Source organism: Ostrea edulis, chromosome 3 (assembly GCF_947568905.1).
Source record: "Ostrea edulis chromosome 3, xbOstEdul1.1, whole genome shotgun sequence".
Lineage (NCBI taxonomy): Eukaryota > Metazoa > Mollusca > Bivalvia > Ostreida > Ostreidae > Ostrea > Ostrea edulis.
The window spans coordinates 3,113,952-3,139,300 of NC_079166.1; the positions used below are offsets into that span (position 1 = coordinate 3,113,952).

The 25,349-nt window shown below is 34.3% G+C and overlaps 2 protein-coding genes and 1 long non-coding RNA gene across 4 annotated transcripts in view; 1 reads left to right on the forward strand and 2 right to left on the reverse strand.

Moving 5' to 3' along the window:
* Positions 1-4,292, forward strand: part of LOC125677167 (monocarboxylate transporter 10-like) — a 28,336-nt gene extending 24,044 nt beyond the window's left edge. For both annotated transcript variants that reach the window (XM_056159753.1, XM_048915144.2), the window contains exons 5-8: positions 556-922; positions 2,917-3,023; positions 3,218-3,299; positions 3,561-4,292. In XM_056159753.1, coding sequence (XP_056015728.1) covers positions 556-922; positions 2,917-3,023; positions 3,218-3,299; positions 3,561-3,802 — 798 coding nt within the window. In that variant the 3' untranslated portion in view covers positions 3,803-4,292. The remainder of the gene's footprint in view (positions 1-555; positions 923-2,916; positions 3,024-3,217; positions 3,300-3,560) is intronic.
* A 3,438-nt stretch (positions 4,293-7,730) lies between these two features.
* LOC125677168 (allene oxide synthase-lipoxygenase protein-like) lies at positions 7,731-16,895 on the reverse strand. Its single transcript, XM_056159754.1, has 11 exons — positions 16,781-16,895; positions 16,046-16,135; positions 15,680-15,794; positions 12,819-12,936; positions 12,473-12,565; positions 12,048-12,114; positions 11,538-11,628; positions 11,234-11,334; positions 9,712-9,876; positions 9,375-9,535; positions 7,731-8,489 (listed from the first exon to the last, which is right to left on the reverse strand). Exons 2-11 carry the CDS (start codon positions 16,088-16,090, stop codon positions 8,342-8,344), a joined length of 1,104 nt encoding a protein of 367 aa, XP_056015729.1. The 5' UTR covers positions 16,091-16,135; positions 16,781-16,895; the 3' UTR covers positions 7,731-8,341.
* A 997-nt stretch (positions 16,896-17,892) lies between these two features.
* LOC125677169 (uncharacterized) lies at positions 17,893-18,346 on the reverse strand. The gene is made up of 3 exons (XR_008801614.1): positions 18,224-18,346; positions 18,087-18,137; positions 17,893-17,981 (listed from the first exon to the last, which is right to left on the reverse strand). It is a non-coding gene; the product is annotated as an uncharacterized LOC125677169 (long non-coding RNA).
* Between the last annotated feature and the right edge of the window lie 7,003 nt (positions 18,347-25,349).

Sequence of the window (25,349 nt, forward strand, 5' to 3'; positions counted from 1 at the left end):
ATTCATAGTGTTATACTAAGTATTTTTGCGAGGTGTTATAAGGGCAATTTGCATCGACATCCATGAAAATTTATAATCATAGATTTTTATTAGGTTTTCAAGCATACTGTAGAAGACCCCCAGATATTCTTTATTACTGTTCACAATTTCATTGGGTCAAATGCTGTCTGTCGTGTTTCATACCGATTGTTAAGCCGTTTTTGGCACACTGATTTCGACTGCGGATAACTCCGTTTACCTGATCAGGATATAGGGCTCACGGCGGGTGTGACCGGTCAACAAGGGATGCTTACTCCTACAAGGCACCTGGTCCCACCTTGGGTGTGTCCAGGGGTCCGTGTTTGCCCAACTATCTATTTTGTAGTGCTTATAGGAGTTATGAGATTGATCACTGTTCGTTATCTTCATCTTGATATACTAACTAAATCAGTCTAAATGTGAAGTTATACAACAGCTCATATTAACAATATAATATAGATTATATACCATTGTTACACTTGTTTTCCATGTGTATGAAGTGTAAAGATCACTGACGTGTATTTTTTTCAATTGTAGGTAAAACATACCCAAGACAACTTTCCCACGTCAAACGCGTTTATTTTGATCACCTGCATGCAAGTCACATCCGGTGTTGGTAGATTATTATTTGGAAAATTGGCGGATTTGGAATGGGTGAACCGAATTTACATGCAGCAGACCGCTTTCGTGGTGATGGGTGTAGTAACAGCATGCATTCCTTTCTCGGCCAGTTTCGAAGGATTGATAGCTATTTGTCTTATTTTGGGAATCTGCGATGGGATATTTGTATGCTTGCTAGGACCTATTGCATTTGACATCGTTGGTCCCATGGAAGCATCACAAGCTATTGGTTTTATGCTTGGCGGGTTTTCTATTCCATTTACTGTTGGTCCTCCAATTGCAGGTGAGGAATTATTTTGTTTGAAATATATGATAATGTTATTGTAATTTAAATTTCAATATATTGGTGATGTAAACTTGCTAAAACACTTTAAGTTGCAAATCAGTTCCCTACAAAAATGCAATTAGTACAGTTTTCCAATAGGAGTCTTTATGAGTACATTTTCCATATTCTGTTAATTAGGTGCCTTTCTTCTGATGATCAGATATGGCGATGGATAAGAAATCGTTCTTGTGATGTTTAGTAACAATTTTAGTATTGGTCTAGGTCACGTCATCCACATTGGACTCTTATCGTCAATGGTCGTTGCATTACCTTGTTGTTAGTCCACTAGCTCTGTAACCAAGAGGTATGGGTTCTTAGAGGTAACACCGTGTTTAACCTAAGACAAGTGAAATACCAGTATACATATTTCTTCCACTAACACTCGGTATAATATGAGAAAATCAAGAGTTTACAGACTTTCAGACCTAATAAACGGAGGTTCCATGTATGCGTTGGTTGTGTGAATTCACCCAAAACTGGTGATGTCTCTCTATGAGTGAAACTAATCCTCAATAGGGAATAAACTAAACACAATGTATACAAATGAAAACCCACAAACACCTAATTCATTGAAGGGTCTACAACTCTGCCTTTCTATGTATAGATATTCGTCTTGAGGACCACAAAGTGCGTTTTGTCAATACGAGGTACAAAATTATTATGTAGTGTAGAGTTATTTTTGGTTAATTATAGTCACAATAAAGTTTCAATGTTTTAAAAGAATTGAATCAATTGTATTGCTAAAACGTTACATGACCAGTGCAAGGCCAGTATTTGTTCATCATCTCGTAAATGTTTATCAATAAAAAATCATTACCCAGTGCTCTGTTGAGGGAAGTGACCTATATCTATCTCGGGATATTTCCAGTGATATGTCACATGACCACCTCCCAAATCCATATGATTCAAAGACGTTTTTTAAGCTCTGTGTCCCATCCAATGCAACCTAACACTGAGACTATTGATGGCCATTTCTGACATCTACGAAGATCATTTCTGTGATAGGAACAAGACATCGCTTTAGAGGAAATTAATGTGTTGCATCCTTTGAAAATCTCTTTTTCCGAGAACATTTCGATGAGTTGTTCAATGATGATGTTATTTATGTTACTGATTTATCTGCTAGATCTTCAGGAGTGGAGCAATTTTCTCAAGAGTTGGAATAACGACAAGGCTACAAATCTGTCAGTACTCTAGCATTGCGTCTCTTCCTGTATCATACTTCTAACTATTCAGTATGTTTGTTAGATTTGTTTACGGCAACTATCACTCCTCAGAAGAAATATATATATTTATTTATTTATATATACATCTATATATATCGTATATATATATATATATATATATATATATATATATATATATATAGATAAATAGATAGATAGATAGATAGATATATAAACCATTTGAAGAAAAAGAAAAGTTCACGAATGTTGCTTTACTATTTGAAACATACAGTCCAGTCTGAACTCATAACACAGAGGTTATGTACTTGTAGAATAATAACGAATATATATAGACGTTTAGCTACTTTTAGAAGCATGTACTTTCAATATTATTTGCTCCCGTGGGAATCCGGATTAGAATAGACCCTCCGTACTACATGCTTGTCTTAGGAGGTAACTAAACGGGGACGTCCTTCGGATGAGACTGCAAAAAATCGAGGACCCGTGTCACAGCAGGTGTGGCACGATAAAGACACATCTCTGCCCAAACGCCGTAAGCGGCGAGTACAGGCCTAAATTTTGCAGCCATTCACCGGTAAATGTGACGACTCCATATGAGTGAAAAATTCTCTGATAGGACGTTAAACAATATACAATCAATCAATCAGTATGATTTACACTGTTTAATAATCATGTATCGGAAAGCCTTAGATTGCATCAAGACAACCTTATGTAAATATTTTTATCAATTTAATAAACACAGTGTCATTTTTTCCTGATTTTCAGGTTTATTATACGATAAACTACACACGTATGAAGTGGCGTTTGTGGCTGCGGGCGTGCCTCCTATTGTGGGTGCCATTATGATGTGTTTAATTCCAAGGGTCAAGCAGGTAGGGCTATTCAAAGTTGATGGAATTATTGTTATCCATTTTAAGCCATCTTCTAAACCAGACTATCCAACGATTTAATGATCGCCAAGGGTTCATGAGTTGTAGAATATAAAGATTGTGCATTCAAAGGAATCTCTTGCGTATTACGTACAGCATGCAGCGTTTGATGTCGCATTTATATATGTGTATTTCAGAGTTATCCTGCAGTGACAGAAACGCATACGTTTGCCTCTTTCTCAATGTTAGATGTTTATCACGCCAGTACCAGCAGATCAGGTATGCGGTTCATTGAGTGTCGATTCATGCATCATTCCTTGCACCCAGAGTCTTACTTATTAAGCTTTCTTAAAATAACCACAATGATGACGTTGCTATGTGTTTTCTTCTTTTCAAATTGTACATAACATTTCACACTGAAAATCGCCCAAGTTCCATATTTAGAAAATTCATGCATGAAAGGTGATTTTGTTAATAAATTACGTCGTAAATTACTTTAAGGTAGTTAAACATGCACTCAAATCAGCCATATTTTGACAGCTCAATTAAATCAACTTAACCAAGTGAACGGAGTGAACCCACATCAAGGTACGACGTCGGAACTAGAGGTTGTACGAATAGTAGAACTCCCGGACCCGAAAGACCTCGAAGGTACGAGGCTTCTAGACTCGCAGAACAACGATATTAAATATAGAAGAAACAATTCTGGAAGTTCTAATGTGAGCGAAAGTGATATGTCACAACGAGATTCGGAATCACTTTTGGGTACGGACACCAGTTGATTAACTCCATTGTTTTGGAAGTGACGGTTATTGTTCTTTTGTTTTATATGTACCCTGGTCATTAGATGTGCATGGTATTCCTTTCGTGCATGTAAAAGGGTTTGTAATGTAGTAGATTGTGTGTATATACCCAGAGCGTCTCGAATCGCTAAGAACGTACTTTTAGCCGAAAATAATGGAAATCATCCTAGGTTTTTAACGTTGTTTGCAAGAAAAAGAAAGATTTTATGGTTCCATTGTTTCAAGATTGCGTGTTTAATGGGTATCTTGAAGAAAAAAAGGGGTTTTTTTTTTGCCAGAAGCAACGAATATTTTTATTTGAGTGTCTCGCTTTATTGTGCAGCAGGTCTGTTGCTAATGTAGATGTTTATATTGTTGTGATTCCTGATGAATGGGTCATGGGAGTTATATTTTGGTTGCTGATAGAAATGAAATATGTTTAAAATACATTATGTATTATGTTATTTGAATGAATTAGTTTTGCAGATAACTGACTTTATTTTCTTTTTCAAAATTTCTATTTTAAGCGTGCATATATATATATATATATATATATATATATGTATATACATATATCAGACTATCATTTGAAGAAGAATTAGCTGCTAAAATCACGTGTTTGATTATTGAGGAATAATCACACACACACACACACACACACACACACACACACACACACACACACACACACACATATACAGTACATTGCATTTCATATAAATTGCACTGACATATTCTTAAATTTTTTGTAATTTTGATATAAACAGCTATCTGTCTACATATCTATCTAGCTTTCTAGTAGATATCTATCTATCTATCTATGGCGGCGAGATTAACTTTTCTTCCTTTTAGATCAGTCATTATTCAGAATTAAAACGTGCTTACTAAATTGCTAATGCTCTTTTGAATGAAAGATTTGAACAATTAAGATATTAATAATAAATGAAGATAACGAACAGTAATCAATCTCATAAATCCCATTGAAATTAGGGCAAACTTGGACACCTGGGCACATCAGAGGTCGGAAGAGTAAGCATCCACTGTTGACTGGTCACGCCCACTGTGATCTTGATCAGGTAAACGGAGTATGTAACATTAGTATGTGTAGAGCGATCTAACAATTGGTACGAAACACGTGCGAGGGAATTCGACCTATCGACAGGTTGTATTGGTAAATTAGATCTCTGCCTTCCTCCATTTGAAAATTGATTATACGCATAACTATCGATAAAATATACTAGTATGAAGAGAGAGGTGGAAGACTTCGTGATGTCATTTATTTCGAGTTTATTGGGAAATATCGAGTCGATATCTGAACGAAAATTTGTATTGTTAATAGATAAAACGTCATCGCTATATCTGAATTTAAGTAAAAGTTCATAGGAAGAATTATCTTAATCTTATTAAGGAGCTTTTGAATAAATTGTGCCTCGTAATAATATAAAATAGGAAATATGGAAGTTGACGACAGAGAAGCTGAAGTTATCCCATTTCTCTTATAGTGGGGTTGTTAGGTTGACGTATGCGACTTATTATGTTAAAGAAAACAGCACCCATATGAAAAAAAAATGCTCAAAACATGCAGTGTTCTTTATTTAAGTTAACTGAGGTTTATCGAAATAATAGAATTAAATGTTGTTGATAAATAAAATGTCAATGTATATGAATGTGGAGTTGAAGGGCACAGCAAGCTATTTCTTCTTTTTATGTCGCAGCTTTGTCAATAAGTTCTGTCGTATAAAATACAAAAAGCCCGCATATATCACGGTGTCCAATGTGGGCTTAGTAACTAGCATACAAGAATATATATATACATTGTATGTAATAGGCGCAAAAAAGATCTTGTAAATTACAAATTCGGAATTTGTATTCTACAGTGATTTGAAATCATTGTCAAAAATTTCTAATTTCAATTTATTGTTAAGTGCATCTATCATTTATGTGAATCACACAGTTTGATTAAAGTTGATTTGGATTTTCAACCTAAAGAAGTCCGTGGCAAACAACATTAGTTCTCCTTCTCTATGCTATAGTTCACCTTCTCCATAAGTCTCGTGGAGATCCGGATTAGAATAGGTCCTCAGTACCTGTTGCTTGTTGTAAGACGTGACTAAATGGGGCGATCTTTCGGATGAGACCGCAAAAGCCGAGGAACCCTGACACGGCAGGTTCAGTATGGTAAAGATCCATCCCTTCTCAAAGACGTGAGCGCCGAGCATAGACCTACATTTTGCAGCCCTTTACCGGCAATGGTGACGTGTCCATATGAATGAAAAATTCTCGAGTTAGACGTTAAACACGATGAAATCAATCAATTAATCAACCTAAAGAAATCTTAAGACAGGTGATAGTGTTAGAAAGAAGTATATGTTCGAACTCTTGTCGCGCCAGGCCCGAAGCTTTAAAACTGTAATGATTGCTTCTTTGCTTAACACTTTGTACTAAATATGAATGTTGTAAGTTCTAAATATTGAGAATACAAATCAGAATAGGCTTTGGAAGGATTAAAAAATATCCAATGCGAAATGATTTTGAATGCATAACATAGATCTGAATTTGTTCAATTTTCTTCAACTATATTTGGCGATGTCTCTATGGCGTGACATGTTCTTGTGGGGACAACACACCTTATTAAGTTGGAAATTAGAAAGTTGTTGTATGCTGTGTCCAGGGGTTCGTGTTTGCCCAACTATCTATTTTGTATTGTTGATGGGATTGACCACTGTTCGTTGTCTTCACCTTTCATGCTGTTGATAATATCTGTACTTTATTTCTTAGTCCGATGAACGTCAAATCGGTAGAACTCTTATGAATTTCATCGGAAACTGTACAGTATATGATTTGACTGAGTGATTGTGATTGTGATTTGAGCAATAAGATAATGGATGCAACAGTTGACCTATACTTTCTGGTTTAGTGATCAACATTTTAGAGTCAGATCATTCTTCCATTTAAGATACATGAAGGTTGATAATGTATGCATGATACATGTGCGAATGTATACAATGATGTTTGCTTCAGATTCTGACATGTTTTCCTGAGGGAAGACTACAACACTCTACGGGAAGTATATGCTTGTATGTCAGTAAACTTCGTAATTAATCCTATGTACCGCACCAATAAAGTTTTTGATATAACTAATTTCTTTGATACAAATCCAGTTAGAATAATAACGAGATTTACAAGGTTAATAAATGTAAAGATACCCGAAATCAGACTTCATAATCATGAGATAAAAGCCTTTGTTTAGAGGAGAAACCTGTATCCCCCAATGCTTGTCTAATATGGAAGTCATTTTATTATATCATCAACAAATTTTCATATGTAAATGTATAATGAAATTTTAGCATCATGTAGGAACATGGACGAAACGCAGAATATTGTGCTATAATAGTTACATTTGCCAATGTGTTTCCTTATCTGACAATACTAACTGAATTGGCATTTAATTTTGATGACATGAAGTAGGTCATGTGATCAAAATTTCTTTTGAATGAATACAATCAACGCTTCGAAAGTCAGGTACTTTCACCTGGCTTCTTGCTAACACCTGTATATTGTGTTTATATCTCTCAACTGATTCGATACGCAAGAGCTTGTTCTGCGTATGGTCAGTTTTTAAATCGAGACACGCTACTGACAAACGAGACGATATTACAGGGGTTTCAACAGGGTGCCTAGGAGGAGTAAGCACCCCCTGTCGACCGGTCAAACCCGCCGTGAGCCCTATGTCCTAATCAGGTAAACGGAGTTATCCGTAATCAAAATCAATGTGCCAAGAACGGCCTAACAATCGGTATGAAACACGTCAGACAGCATTTGACCCAATGATAAGTTGTATTGAGGAACTAGATCGTTATAACGACCATATAATTTGCGAAATGCTGACTTCAATCGAGACTGTTGAAAACCCTGTACCATCAACTTGTTTGTCAGTAGCTTGCCTCGATTTAAAAACTGACCATACGCAGAACAAGCTCTTGCGTATCGAATCAGTTGAGAGATATAAACATCATATACAGGTGGTGATGGAATATTGCTACATAAATATGGGAATTTGACAATGGAGAAGCTGAAATCATCCCATTTGTCATATAGTTGAGTTGTCAGTCTGCCGTTAATGTCCACTTTCAATAAAATATCTAAGTATGAAGCAGAAGTGGACGACTCTGTGGTGTCCTTTATTTCGAACTCACAGGGATATATCAAATCGACATATGAATGAAATTTATTATTGTTAATAGACATTTCTAAATGTCGAATTGAAGGCCACAGCAAGAATTTCTTTTCTCACGTTAAAGTTGTTGAATAAATTCTGCTTCATATGAATACATAAACCGGTCAGTATATATTTGATATATATAGATACGTGTATCACATTAAGTAAATTTAATATAATAAGATAATGTAACTCTGTTGGGTACATTATGACTCACACTTGCATGGCTTCATCATATCTAAATCGAGGACTATAAAGTTATTTTATATACAATAAACACTTCAAATCACACTCTTTGCCCGAGTCCAAACTGACAAATGTTAGATACTGATTGAATTCAGAACTCGGTCTGGAAGGAGCCAGGTGTATGGGTATGTTTGAACTTTCCACTGATTCTGGGGATGTTGTTGGATTTGACTGTTTCTATTCTTTATGTCAATGGTTATTTGACCAAGGGCTTTTTGGAAGCTAAAAAAGACAAATATAGTATAGATATAAGATATTTTTGACAGTTTTCCCCAGTAACGTACTACACTGTGATATTTCTGTTAAAATACATCAATTTCAAACGGTGTGATGTACATGTGTACATTCATTCAAAAGTTTACTGCATAGAGAAGATAACGCTATTATATGCAAGGTGGATATAACGAACAGTGATCAATCTCATAACTCGCTATTATGTCCTTCGTTTTTCTCTCTCTAAAATTTACTTATTTTCAAATTGATGTTGGTGGATAGTGAAGAACAAAAATTAAGACTCATTTCCACCGATTTGAAATCCAATATTGTATATTACGTCACAAAGAGGGCAAAACTCTTCACTTTACAGGTTTAATCCGAAACGGATTTCCCAACAAGGGAAATGGTGAATGCACACCTTTTAAACAGGGTTTGAATTAAAAGTCATGGATATTGCGTGTTTTGATTGCCAAAACTATTTTAATACACTTAGAATATAAATCACAACATATCTAAAACGCATAAGGCGTATACTTTATGAATCTCACCAGATATAGAACTTGAGGAATATCACGTGATTGTAACGCATGTGAACAAATTACATAATTCATTACAAAGACTATAAGTAGTTTTGTGCATTTCACCTACTTCACAATAAATGTTAGATAAAAATATTTTCATTCATGTATTGCTACATGGTTATGGACGTATCTTACATATATATATATATATATATATATATATATATATATATATATATATTAATGTATATCAATTTCAGAATTTGCACCAAACTAAATTGGTTTAAAATTTTAGTGCCTTAAGGAAACTATCACGTGAATATGCTTTATACTAAATAATCCAGAATTAAAATATAATAATGTTACGTGCTTTTGAACGATTCGTTGTGCATCTTTGTCCATTGCATTCATGTACTCCTTTTCATAGTTTCCAAGATTGTTTGTCAATACAGTTGTCAAGAGTTTCATCATCCTTATAGTGGAGAAAAACTCCTTGCCCGTGGGTAATGCAGCATCTAGCTGAGTTGCTCCCTGCAAATCAAGCACATCGACATTTTAAAATTCAGGAAACCCAACAGTATCATTTATTTTAAAAAAAAACGACAGTAAGTAAATAAAACATTTGATCTCATTGTATTCGCCTTTCATTAGAAAAATGTGAACTCGTTGATTTGATTCAATGTATATTTATATATAACTAGAATCACATGCTGTTCCTCAGGATGTCCGTTGAGTTTAGCAGCGTAGTTTGGTGGAAAACCATACTGCTCATATTGTGGGAAATTTGTGGCCGAATGTTCGACACTACATATGTAGATGAAGCTGACTAAAGATGTGGCAAGACTACTGATCGAATCAAAATTTGGAACACCCTATAAATATGAAAAGCAAAGAGTTCAATTATTCTTGTAGTTTGAATAGATTATTTTTTTTCAATGCAAAAAGTGGAGATAACAATCAATGATCAATTTCTTAATCGTCAGAAGATCAGCAGCAGTGCAATTTAGGAACCTGGAAACGCCAGCTGATTTCCATTGATTTAATTTCAAAATGAAGGATGACATCTCTCTCATGCATAGCTCTGATCCTTGGACGAATTTGGTTCCATATTTTGGCACTCTAGCTTTCCTTTTAGCTGTTACAAGTTTTTTGTCATTTCGAATTTCCATAATTTCGGATTGAGCATCACTGAAGAGACATTATTTGTCGAAATGCGCATCTGGTGCATCAACATTGGTACCGTATAAGTTTTACATTAACTACATTGTCCAACATATTTTAATACCAACTTCAGAGTCAATCACAATGACGTTTCAAAAAGTTATTTTTCTGAACGACATGGATATTTCCAAGTTCCATTCTATTGAAAAGGTAGCTCTCTATGATACCAAAAGGCCTAGTCTTTAATTCATCTTAATGATATAAAGTGTTGTAAAATCAGATATTTGATGTTGATTTTTTGAGAATCTACATTTGATTCACACAACATCTCGCATATGTTTTGGTATTATACATCTAGAGTTATCCTTCACAGTCCAAACAATATAAACGATGGCAATGTTACAAACTTTCTTAACTGGAAACAGTGCATATTCCCCATGTAACATATATGCCTAATAGTTTCATAACTTTTGGTTTACTAAGATAAAAGGAGAGGTACGCATTTTCAACGTGCCTAATTCCATTGGAATTTGAAATATTGATGGGTTTCAGTTTAACAAGAACATATGATGTTAGGATTTGTACAGTGTAGTATCAATTGTATCACTTATCACACTCAATACAGGATTTGCTGAAATGTACATGATGATGTGATGTCTAACAAGCTATGGACCTTTGACTGCGGCATTTGACGAATTTGCTGCACAAATGAAAGGTAAAAATGACGAACTTTGATCAATCTCATAACTCCTTTCAGGAATACAAAATAGAGAATTGGGCAAACAAGGGCCCCTGGAAATACCAGAGATGGGTTCAGGTGGATATATATATCAATTTTGTATTGCTTGTGGGATTTATGAGATTGATCACTATTCGTTATCTTCACCTTTCATGCTATAATGATTTGAAACAAGAAATGTGGTGTAGATATTTGGGAAAATAAATGTATGGAAAATAACGAGGTGAATGTAGTTTCGATTAAAAACGATATAAAACCTTGAAATATAGCATGTCTTACTTATCATAAGATGTACAACTCCGAACTAAAGAAGCTTTCCTTTATTTTACCTGCATTCCGCATCCTCCTCCACCTGTCAAAGACCTTGGAGCCGTAAGCTCTCTTCTTAAAGCCTGAAGTTCTTCATCTTGCTTAACTGTATTGTCGTTTTCTTTTTAGAAATTAAATGATAATATTATGATTATCAATTTCATAAAAGCACGATTAGAGGAAAAATAACGGGAAAAATAGAGTAGGGATGTTTGAAATATTTAAGGATTGGTTTATCTCAATTTTATGGTTAAACTCTGAAATACATTTCATATCGTGGAGCAATTTTAAAGGATTGAACACGTTCAAAAGATAGAACAGTACCGTAATATAGTTTTAGGTACTCCTCCACGTAATTGCGGATTGCTTCGTGAATATTCCAGGCATCATCTTTGAAATAATACCCTGGTAGACCCTGCGCAAGTAAATGTATAATGATTTTGTGCAATGACATTGCTGTAGACAAAATACTAAAATCCGACATTAAAATCCTTAATGATGCGTACAGTACATACTACTTGGAAAATATTGAAAAACACCTTCGGAAAAAAGATGTTAAAGAACTTATTTTGAAGTTGGCATAACATGATAATGCGAATGTTTAGCAGTACTAGTGATATTAAGATAGCAACAATTTTTATACTGTTATCTAATATTATCTAAGTGCAAGTGTGAAAACGAATTTGTTTTTACCATCTTTATCTAATCTATTTAAATTTGATATACATCGATCAGAAAAGAAGAAGAATCATGACCCTCTAGGAAATGTGTCGCGGGAACACCCTGAAGGTTGAATGGTTCCTTCGAGGAGAACATGATTCAAGGATGACAAACCTCAACACCTCTGTTTTCCAGGTCCCACTTCAGAGAGCCTTGTTGATTGAGATGCCATTTCGTATTGCTACATATGAAACAAATCTACACTCTAATATCTTATGACACAAACACAACATAACACAATTAAAGGTTAAGATAACGAATAGTGATCAATCTCATAAATCCCATAAGCAATACAAAATAGATAGTAGGGCAAACACGAACCCCTGGACACATCAGAGGTGGGATAATATATTGAACTATTCCAAATTACAAGTAAAACAAATATCACAGTTGAGCTGGATCTGGTTGTGACATTCATACATGACATCTATTCATTTGTTACTTATGCATTATAAAATGCATTCCGTTTTTACGTATGTGGTATTTTTTGTAGGCTCATGGTAAAACATGGATATTTTAAAGACGCAAATGATACTCACTGTTTCGCGATCAATCTCAGCATGTGTTTCCTTCCATAATACATGTCTAAATCTACATACCCTCCGAAGTCGATAAGAGTATTTGCTGCAAGGCTGTAATGGGGGATATATATATATATATATATATATATATATATATATATATATATATATAGATGACACTCTCAGGGTCAATGATAAGCATTTTCTACTTCAACATTAACATGCACATCACAAGCAAATTACTGTATATTACTTAGAAATTTCGACTTTAGTATTTCTACATAATTTCAAGATGCGTTGTACCTGCAGGTTATTATAACATGATTTCATTTTCTATATGTAATATATCAGCAAATATGCATACTTATTTATGGCATGCATGTGACGAAAATGAGGTGCCAGGAGTTTGAAAACCGGGTGCCTTTCCGACAGGTTCCTGTGAACGCAGACACTCACCCCGTCCATAAGCAAATGTGTGAAACCTTCAACAGAATATTCAATTCAAGTTTCAAATCAATGTCATATTTCAAATGTATTTTTAACAATTTGAAAGTTGTATCACTTGACTTGACAAGCACTTCTACCAATTTTCAAAAATGAATAAAATTATTTACATAAGTGAAAATATCTACATAAAGATACATGTCACGAGCAGTGATAAATCTCATATACATGAATGACGAAGATAACGAACAGTGATCCATCCCATGACTCTATAAGCAATTTAAACAAGAGAATTGGTCAAACACGGACCCCTATATATGCAAGAGGTGGGATAATATACCCAAAAATAATATAAAATTAAAGTATTGTCTTTCTGTCATATTTTTATTTTACAATATAAACTGCATTATGGCTACTTTATTTTAAACTAAAATTGGACAGAAAGACAGTTGGGTAAACACGAACCACATGCCATACTAGAGGAGCAAGTATCCCCATCTCATCTGTGACGTGTGTCACACCCGACATCTCACTTTTCTGACTATTTTGCTTAGCATTTTCAGCAATGTTTTTCCAATGTCCGACAATATAGACGCAAATTGTCCGTTTACGTAATAGAGCAAATTCAACCTTTTTCATCATGTGAATGATTCAAATCATTCTGAGAGGCAAAGGTTTTGTTGAATATTTTAGAAAATAAATATAGTCATTTTCTGTCATTTGGAGGTCTTCTTTTAGAAAGTAAAAGATACGAACTTGCTATTTATTTCTAAGTTGTAATGTTGTTATTGATTAGTCAAAATGATTGCAGGATGGGACCATTATGTACTACCATAACAATTTATTACTATAGCATATCATTGAAAGTACGAGAGTTGTCTTGGAAACTTGTAGGCATTCCAATCCAAACTGAAGCTGGTGAACGGGTTCTATTTAAATTTCATCGAGAAATGCACTACGATAACTTTCGTCTTAAGAGTTTCAGGACTTGCATCGCAAGGATTTAAGCTAAATTTTGGTTTCATAGACGGCAAGTTTAAGATTATATTAGGAAATTTATAATCCACAACTTTGCCATAATTTGGATATGATGTATGCAATACATGTATATGATGTTAATAAATGGCATAGGTTCAAAATTGTGCATATCGTAGAAGTTGTGCAAGGATTACTAATGTTAGAAATTCCACACAAGCATGGAAATATATTAAAGATTAAGGAAATATGACGACAGGTGTTTTTTTAAAAGGATTTCTAATATGATCTACAAAGAAAGGGACTTTGAACTGTAGACAATACCCGTTCGTTATCTCCGCATTTCATCAAATAGCATGCGTATTGTCACGAATGCGGCCCATACAATTGCCAAAATGTTATTTGATGACAGGAAATCAAATCCTCTCTTATTTACTCGCAATTGTACAAATAGGTACTCGGTATGTTAATCCAACGCTAAAATGCTCAACACTTCAGTGACATTTGAGATGTCAATCCCCCACCCCCCAATGTTAATACTTTACCATGGGATGCACACGTGGAGTTTATTTTAAAGAAAATTGTAGGAAAACTTACTGTACTTAAGAGAGTGAGTTATTTTATGCCACCAAATGCACTTATCAAGGTTTTTAATAGTATTGTTTTTCCACATTTTACTTACTGCTGTACTGTCTGGTGAAACGTACAAATTCAACTATATTTAGAAAAACATTCAAGCTACAAAAGAGGGCAGCAAGAGTACTTTTAAATATTCGAGATATCAGGACCTCTACTAGCTTTTTATTTTCTTGTTTGAACTGGATGCCAATTAACGATTATTCTATGTTTAGAAAGGTTATCTTTCTGTTCAAAGTTTTAAATAATCAAATGCCAAATTACCTAAACGTGTTTAAATATACAAGGGATGTGAATTGCCGTCAAACCAGGTCGAATGAATATATGTCTAATTCATTATATTTACCAAGAGCTAAAACTGAAAATTTTAAGCGTTCATACAGCCAGTCTTCTGCATTCCGTTGGAACAAACTGTCTCAAAATGTTCGAAGCTCTGGTTAGGTTGGTATTTTTAAAGCTATGCATTTGATGGAATATTTTCATAGAAGTATAACATCGTGCTTTCCTCTTTTTGTTCAGGTGTGCCAAATGTAGTTTTGATATGGCACTGTGTGTGCATGTGTCTTATGCTATTTCTTCTTCTTTCCTTTTATGTCATGTATTCATATTTAGGTAATAATCTTATCACTAATTAGATGTGTCTGATGATATATTTTTCCCCTTTTCTTTTTATATCGTATTCATGTTTAGATACTAATTTTAGATGTTTATTTTATGTTTTTGTAAATGTTTTAACTCAGGATCACAATATAAACTAGCTATATGCTAATTTGTGTTATCATGTATGAATAATAATAATAATAATAATAATAATAATTATTATTATTATTATTAATGTGAAGATGATATTGCATGCATAAATGTCTGTGCTATACACTTTAACATATACACATTATCACAGTGTTAAATCAAGCGATATTATTATGAATATTTCTGCTTACTCCTCGATGATGTCTGAAGCTTTGCTGATTTTCAAACGTCTTTAAGAGGCATAATCATGATATAACAGGTCATAATCATTACATAGCAGTTCTAAATCTTTCCACGAATAAGTGAAACAGAATTGATGATACAATGGAGTCGAACTAGGTTTAACGTCTGTATTACTTAAACTATGATAATAAATTGTGTAGTCTTTCTCTATGTTTATTGCATTAAAGATAAATATACCCAAATGAGTAATGGACTCGTGGTACTGGGCGTCTAGCATGTTGAACCACATTTTTGCTTTTGTCCATCGCTGTATGAGTTTGTGGTCTGCACCAGTCGGCGGCGGTGTGAAGATCTGTAAAAACATTCAATGAACGCACGATTTGTATATTCAAATTCAACTGTATCCACAGTTTACGAGTGATCTAAACGTTCTCTGAATGTGAACGGAAATGATAGATAATAGTGTATCATAAATCCTGGATGTTACATACCAGTTGGACAAAAATACTAACAATGTACTACTTTGAATTAATCTCCCCTCAGTAGTGCTATTTTTCGATAAAATTCATCCATAATTCCATGAATAGTAATGAGTAAAGTTACCTGGCCATCCCCGCCTTCAAACTTTCCATGGATGGCAATAGGCATTAAGATACCTTCCCGTACGGCAAACAAGGCTTTTGGACACAACAACTAAATAAAAGATACAGTCCTTTAACTATTTTATCAAAGATGACCCTATTAGATTTAATATTAATGACAAATGATCACGAAGTTATTTTTTGAATATTGTCAAATGTACAAAAAGGAATTTCACATACTATAGTATTATGTTTTTTTATATCTGCAAATAATCCTGAGAAATATAGGTTTGTAATATGCTGCTATGTATGTAAATCATTTTGGCACAAATCTTTAAATAATTTCTCCTTTAAGAGTCTAAATGTCATCTACATTTTTGTTTGCAAAGTAACTGGATAACACCAATGTAAGATACTTTCTCTCTCTTTCTGTCTCACTCTCTCTCTCTCCCTCTCCCCTCTCTCTGTCTCTCTCTCTCCCTCTCTCTGTGTCTCTCTCTCCCCCTCTCTCTATCTCCCCCCCTCTCTCTCTATATATATATGTATCAAAGCATATGACCTTAGAACCTTTATTTTTAACTCCTTCTTGTGTAACCTTCGACGAATTTACCTGACGGAAAATACAGATTTATATTTTGATCGGTCCTGTATACGATAGCTACTTGTATGGATTACTGGTAAGCACTTATTATGCTTTAATAAAGTAAACGACCACAGTAATAATGCAACCAGAAACATTATTAACGAGGAATCTTACCTTTGGTTGATCTAGAGCAACATCGAATAAATCCACGACATAAAGGTCCTGGATATCTTTGAGAGATTTCTTTCCTAGATAAGGATGGCCAGAACCAACTTCATTTTCAAAGGTCGAAAATCTTTCAATAATCAAAAAATGCACATATATGTATGTATAAATATGTATGTATGCATGGTGAAGATAACGAACAGTGATCAATCTCATAACTCCTATAAGCAATACAAAATATATAGTTGGGCAAACACGGATCCCTCGACACACCAGAGATGGGATGTATAAATATATCTTTAATGAATAACGTGGAATCACTAAAAGCCGGGGGGGGGGGGGGGCAATTTTTTTCGTGGATTGTACATACCCACAGTTTCGCTAGGATGTAATTTCAACGATGAAAGGTAACGATAACGAACAGCGATGAATCTCGTAACTCCTATAAGCCATTATACAAAATAGGAAGTTGGACAAACATGGACCCCTGGTCATACCAAAGGCGGTATCAGGTGCATAGGGGGAGTAAGCATCCCTTGTCGACCAGTCACACTCGACGTGAGCCCTATGTCTTGATCAGGTAACCGGAGTAAATCTTTGTCAACATCAATGTGCCAAGATCGGATACAGTTTCTGTGTATTGGAACGATTTATAGATTGTGTATTTTGTTGTGATTTAAAATTCTTGATGAAGGGGTATCTAAGAAATCCAGGAAAATCGATCACCACACATCATAATAATTCTACGGTAATCTTTATAGAAAGAAGAGGTATGTCGCTTCTTACCAAGCATGGTCACGTGATGAATTCAAGATACAATGTTCACTCCGCTAATTAATGAATATCTCTGAATTGTAATATGTCTCTGAATCATTCTAAGAAATTCTTTTTCTAAAAGAATTTCTAAAATGCACTCATTATTTGAAAAATAAATAAATAAAACCGTTCATACAAAAATCATTGCTTGTTTGGTTGTTGTACATTTTAATTGGAATAATCTGATAATAAGAACCGTATGCTTTATATTTCTCTCGTGTAAATTGTGGTCTCTTTCATAGTGGAATTCTTTCATAGGTATATTGTCACTAAGACATTGTTACAATACATGTACTTACTCCTTGGGTATGTCCTTTGTAATTCTGATGAGATTTCGAGTGACACCATTCATTCTCTGCCAGGCAAACCAGTGATCCGCCTGTGCCATCTGATTCTGTTGATTTCAATATTTAATCATATTCATTTGTTATATAACATTGAAGAAAAAGCGTACATATTGTAAAACGAACTGACAAAAATACATCATAATTCTACAAACCGGTGTTTGATTCACATTGTTCACATTTTCGGTTCTCCATACTTCACATCCCTATCAAAACAAATTTATTGTATAACTGCATAATCAATACTGTTGGAGAATGTTCATTTCATGTTTTCTATGGCATCATACAATACCTTAGGTTCATTAAGAATCCATGAGGATTTAAAATGTGATATCATATCGTCAACCGTCCAGTGACCTCGTCCGTGTATTCTTTGGTATATTTCATACAATGCGGATTTTGCTCCCACTTTAATCTAAAATTGAAACATTTTCATTTAAAAAGGATTTCCTAGGTAATATTTTAATATCAACACGTTGTCAAAAGCATCTACCATGTCCCAAGTGACAAAGGAAAGTAAAAAAGCCATGGAAATTAAATTAAAAAGTCTTTTTTGAAGATTTCATCAGATTAGAAATATTCTAAATCCCATGAAGAAATTCATATCCCTTTGGAGAATACAAAACTTTTGAAAAAGAATTAAATTTTTCTTTACATGTATAAGTTGGTTGGTTGTATATTGTTTAACGTTCAACTCGAGAATATTTCACTCATACGGAGACGTCACCATTGCCGAGGAAGGAATGCAAAATTTAGGCTTATGCTCGGCGCTTATGACCTTTGAACAGGGAGGGATCTTTATCGTGAAACACCTGCTGTGACACGGGGTCTCGTTTTTTGCGGCCTCATCTGAAGGACTGCCCTATTCTCCTTACGACAAGCAACGGGTACAGAGAACATATTGTAACCCAAATCCCCACATGACTACGTATATGGGAATTGATTAAACACAAAGTAGGTCGAGTGTGGATTGTTCTTCAAATCCAACGGGAATATTATTTCTTCTAAATGAAATTCGATCACCTCAGACATCTACGTTTTCCCATAAGATTTTGTATCGAAGGCGTATTTCTCACCCCTTCAGATGATAGTCAAATGTGCCAAAGCTGTATTAGAAGTTCATATATATATGTATATATAACAGCTTAGTAGATAACACCTTGGTCTTTTTGAGAAGTAAAGAAATGGTGGGTGTCAATGACACAAAATACGTTCATTTGTTTAATTCTAGAGGAAAACAGTAATTCAATACTACTTACGAGATAACTGAGTGGACTTCGTTCTTCACATGGCACTTTGCTTAACTACAAAAAGTGACAATGAAACTTTTCATTTAATTAACAAAAAAAAAAACACCAAAAAAAAAAAAAAACCCCAAAAAAACCAACAAAAAACCAACAACACCACAACAACCTTGCAATCAGAAACTATGTTTGAATCATATGCAATGTATGCAGATTATAAAAAGAGAATCCATTTAACAAACCCATTTTTAATCTGATAAAGACGCAATATTGTGAAGTAAGTAATATTTACCACATGCTGTGGAATCAATATATTTCGTGAGGGTTCAATTTTCGCATATTTCGTGGATACTTCTACTTCACAAATCTCAGACCACAACGAAATACACAATCTATACAATTCATCAATGTATATAAACCATATACAACAATTACATCTCAACAAAACAGTAAGAAATCCACAATCCACGGACATTGGCACCAAAGCATTGTGAAATGAGACATCATTTTTCTGTAACAAACACCTGGAGCCTATCCCTCCACTGACTCTTCATTCTCCCCACAGCCATGTGTACATGTAACATTACAGGCATGCCATGCATATAACATCACTACATGATATACAACTAACATCACTACAACCATAATACATAACTAACATTACTCCATGCTTATCGATGAATATCTCGACAGCCATGTCTAGCAATTAATATTACTACAGACATGCCTTGCAATTAATATTACTACATACATTCCTAGCAATTAATATTACTACACTTATGCGTAGCAATTAATATTACTACAGACATTCCTAGCAATTAAATTTATTACAATTATGCATAGCAATTAGCATTATTACACCCATATTAAGCAATTAACATCACTACAGCCATTATGAACAATTAAAATTACAATAGACAGGTATACTTCTAACACCGCTGTGCAATTAACATCACAACGTGTAACATACAGCGATGATATAATATGTATTTGATTTGTCATCATCGACACAGATGATTAATTCTTGTCAGCATGCAGGTAAATAACAATGAGATGATAGGTGACACACATTTTTTCCAGTTATAAAGTAGATCATAATAATTGCTTACAGGTGTAGTATTTCACGAGAGCATGAGGTCCGGGGAACATGAGTTAGGTACCTGTCAATATTTATTGGGGGTTGTGACCGGTGCATTCCTTATTTCCAGTTTAAAAAACAAAACAAAAAAAGTTGCTGTCCTATATCAGATGTGTAATTAAAAAGTGTGTGTCCTATCTAATGAATAATTAAATACATGTATGATTAAACACCAGTGTGATTTCATTTTAAAAATCTTTTGAGTTCTTCATAATTGTTTCTCCAGTTATATCAGCTGAGGGATTCACTCTCCTGAGAAACTTTTGTTTACTTGGTCATGTTCTTGATCAGGTAAACGGAGTTATCCGTGGACAAAATCAGTGTGCCAAGATAGGCCTAACACTCGGTATGAAACAATTCAGACAGCATTTGACCCAATGATAGGTTGTAATGACAAACTATCAAATTATTAAAGATGTGTTGAGACTTTAGTTAAAATCTGGTCTGTATCCTTCAATTTATGGCCAACATGATACACCATTTTTATTTTCTATGATTGAAATCTATACTCCATGCAAAACTTACATGTAATTTTTGCAATTTTATTCACAGCTGAATACTTCGTTTGTGATTTTTAATTACATGTTTTAATATTAAAAATTTTCAAAGGTCCAGTATTTTATTGCAAATTGTCTCTAGTATATTCAACTTGGACATGAAATAAAGCATCCACACTGTCACAATTCAGTATTATTGTTTAAAAGATAGTTGAAGTACAAGTTTGAAATACTTTATAATATTTTTTGTTCATCGATACATTTGCAGAAAAAAAAAACTAAAAAAAAAACCCACCAAACAAAAAAAAAAAATATTAGCTGTCCCATCAGTGCTGAAAAGAAAAAAAAAGTTGGAGTACTATCAGTAAAATAAATGTGTGTCCTATTGCATTTTGCACCGGTCCCATCCCCCACCCCTAATAAATGTTGACCGGTCCCTTATGGGGACAATATTTTAGGTTAATCAATAAAAATCGTAGAAGCATGCCAGGCATAAAAGATCAATGTGAAAAAGATCTAAAATCATCCGAGGAAATTCGATTTTATCAGACAGAAATAGTTGCATATATTGGGGTTATACTGAAAAATTAAAACAAAATCACAAGTATATGCAATTTATATCTCTACCAATGCAATTTCTATGGTCGTTGATTTAGTAAGAGTGTAACCTTGAAATGGCCTGGACATAAAACAGCCACGCCCATTTTTCTCTGTTAACACAATTTAGACAGTATTTAGATCTTGCAGATTAAATATCATAATATCTCAGTGCATCAACGCGTCTAATGAACATGAGAAGAACCCATCCCTAGCATCATCATGCATGAAAAGCATGTCATTATGTACCCATATTGTATTATCGAATCAGGGCAACAATAAATCAATATTTTTGATCTTCCTCCCATATGCTTTTTCAGCGGTCTCATGTGTCGGGGGATGTCTTAAGGACAACCTATCAACAAGCATAAAATGGACGGGAACTCGGAAAAAAACTGTAATAAAGCACCTCAAATTGAAAAATACCCACCACTTATTTTGTGATAATGATTTTTAAAATGAACGACTAGCATGCATAACCTTATCTCTGGGTATGAAACCACGTGTTAGTTTGTTCGAGGAGAACTTACCATTGGGGGTACATTCACTAACTGTACCTCCCCGTCTCTGGATTCGATGTCTTTAATTCCGAATGTCACCTGTTTCAGTTGATATTTTCCCCGGGCGTTTTCAATTCTTTTCTGGCGTTGATATGGATATGGCTCCTTCTGTGGTAAAAAGGTCGGTGGTGGCGGTTTAAAGTATCTGACAATGGACGACGGTATACATCGAAACATGTTGATCAGTTGTGTTTCGTGGATTACACTACGTTCCTCCCGGTATCCAATGAATTAATATGAGTACACCAAGTGTTTAGAGTATGGTTATTTTATATGATTCCGAATGGTTGGTTTTGAAAGAAAAGAAGATATTTATAAATTTCTTAGGAATCTACACATTCTCATATTCAAATTCGTGGAAAACTATTGTAAAGATTCTAGATGCGTGCTTCGCTTTGGTATTCTATGAATGTTATGATTCTAATAGTAATCACTTTAGATAATTTGTATATATGCATAAACTGTACAATGCTTTTCTTTGAATCATGCAATACCTTATGGCACGGATAGTTACCTCAAAATGCGAAGAAACGGGATTGACATTCGCGGAAGTTACTGTGTTAAAAGGATATATTATATGTAGTGGGTGAATGCATGGATACGGAATATATTTCACTTGTGAGACTCATCATGAAAATTATCTGAAATCTGATCCCTTTTGTGAAAATACTATCTAAGTAAGAAGCATCGAATATACTTCAGCCTCTAATGATGAAACCTTTCAACGACACCTGTTACGAACAAATTTAATTAAAAAATGATGAAAATGAAAGGTAAATTGATGTTTTATAAGTAAAATGAATACAATTTATCCTATGAAATGTCATAAATTCCCACGATTTCTCAGATAAGTCCAAAATAGTGGGTGGGGGATTTATAGAGTTATATAGGGAAGGATAATATATTTCAACATTTGAACATCGTAGACTATTTTTAAGTTCTGCAATTTTTATGAATTCTATAATTGTACTTAATACAACCAAATTAAGCCAAATAATATTTTTGATTGTATCAAATGTCCTTTAAAATTGACTCTATTGCAATTGTTCTGTAATATCCCGATGTTGTTGTTATCAATATTTTGTAATAAAATTATATCAATTATTGATTTAAGCACAGCGAGATCCAATTTTGTGTATGTTTCGTGAAGGGTCGGTTTGTTTTGGATCGGAGAAGGCTACTGATCAATACGTTGGTGTTTCAGGAGTTTCAACAGTTTCGTTTAAAGTCAAAATTTCTCAAATTTTTCCGAGAAATTAGCGATCTAATTTACCAATACATGCTGCCATTGGATCAAATGCTGCATGACGTGTTTGATAGCAATTGTTATACCGTGCTTGTAATATCGTGCTTGTTATACCATGCTTGGCACGCTGATTTTTACACTGATTACTCCGTTTACCAGACTGAAATAAAATTCGTGGAGGGTGTGACCTGTTTCTGATCCCACCTCTGGCTCGTGATTGCTCTAATTTTAAATATGCATTCTGTATATGAATCGTGTGATATATCACTGTTCGTTACTTTCATATTTAAATACGATGATTTGATATTGATAAAATCAATGGAGCCCATTAAATTGCGTTTACAAGTGAAATTCAATTATTCCCGAATATGGAATTGAGCTGTACAGGAGGCTGTCTGACTTTGAATGCCCCTCATTAGACCTTCGATACTATTTAACTGTCCCGCAATCACACCTGAGCGTTTATAATATTACCTCCGCGATGGACTAGAGGTTAAAGCGTTCGCCTCGCATGCGAAAGACCGGGTTTCGAACACCGGCCGCGACAGGCCTAAGTTGTTAAACCAGGTAGTGACAGTTCCATCGCCAAACGCTCGACATCAGGTCATGGGTCCTCGGAGATGACCTTAAAACGGATGTCCCGTGTCCCAATAGGTATGGCACGCTAAAGAGCCCCCTCTGCCCAATGGCCGTAAGCGCGGAGCAAAGCCCTGACTTTGAAGCTCTTCATCGGTCTTGGTGACGTCTCCATATGAGATACGTTAAACAAGATACAATCAATCAACTGAGCGTTTATTCGATCAGTGATTAAGTCATGCTTAATCAGCTTTATATATGTTTACAGACTGAAATATATCCGATATACGCCTGCTGTATCAATATTTCTTGTGTTTATTTGGTTTTTTAACCTTAAAATCATCTTATATGTCTTTACGTTTCTATGCTTGTTTTGTTTATTAAGATGCATGTGTATGATAAAATGTCGTTCAAGTCAGATTAAACGATTTGAAAGAATTTTGAGGGTTTCAAAGAAATGCAGATGGATTTTAATACGAGGAATTTTATAACTAACCTGTCAGATTGAATCGCAGTGAAGTGCTTAATTGCATTATTGAAGCAATGCATGAACAATATTGACATAGAGGTTTAAAGATATCTAATATCCAAGATTTTGTACGCGTCAAATGACAAAAAATGTTACCGTGTTTAAGTGGGCGTGACCTTTATTTGATCAAACAACAAAGCAAAACCGAGCACTGATACATAAAATGTACCAATATAAAGTTTGACTGTTTTAGAGGATTTTAAATTTTGGGTAATGTGTTCCATTGAATTGTAAAGCTTTGTGAACAATGCAAAAATGATAGACGTTTTATTGGGAAATTTGTTGTAAATATATTGGGTGTTAGCAATATCGAAAATTTACAAATTGTTTTACAAAATTCTATAACAATTTTTAGGGAGCATCCTATATCCCCCAATGCAAAGAAAAATTGAAAACAATTAAATAAAATGGTGAGAAAGAAATTAACATCCTGGAAGCAAGATGCCTTAAATGAATGACGACAATTCTGTTTTCCCCAGCCAATTTCTTTCTACATTTATTCTTAACACTCATTTTTTGTCATTTTGAATAAATGATAATCTTTGTACCTTAGCGTATTTCTCTTTTATGATTTAAATGAAAACAGAGCTGCAATGTCACCTTGGATTTATAGAGAACTTTTAACAGAGGATGATATGCATAACGTATAAGGTATTTTGCATTGACAATCCTTGATTTGACCGTAACAACTCGTCAGTTACACAATTGACAGACTTGACAGAGATGATCGATACCAAGTGTAATTATGTAAGATGTTTTCATCGTTAAAATCCATTTATCAGATTCCCTCTTCTATAACTTGGAATTTGTCAGCATAATATACGTTAATTAACTCACATGGATACGTTTTTCTGATGAAAGGTTTTCTGCTATCTCTCGGCATGTCCGTCGTTACCATCGGTATATTGCGTATGAAAGAATTCATGATTATTCAAAGAAAGCGTTTTATTTAAAAGGCGACGGTAGTGTCACATCATTGCAGAAACAAACAAAAAAAGAAACTTTGAATTTGACTTATGCACAAGGGGTAT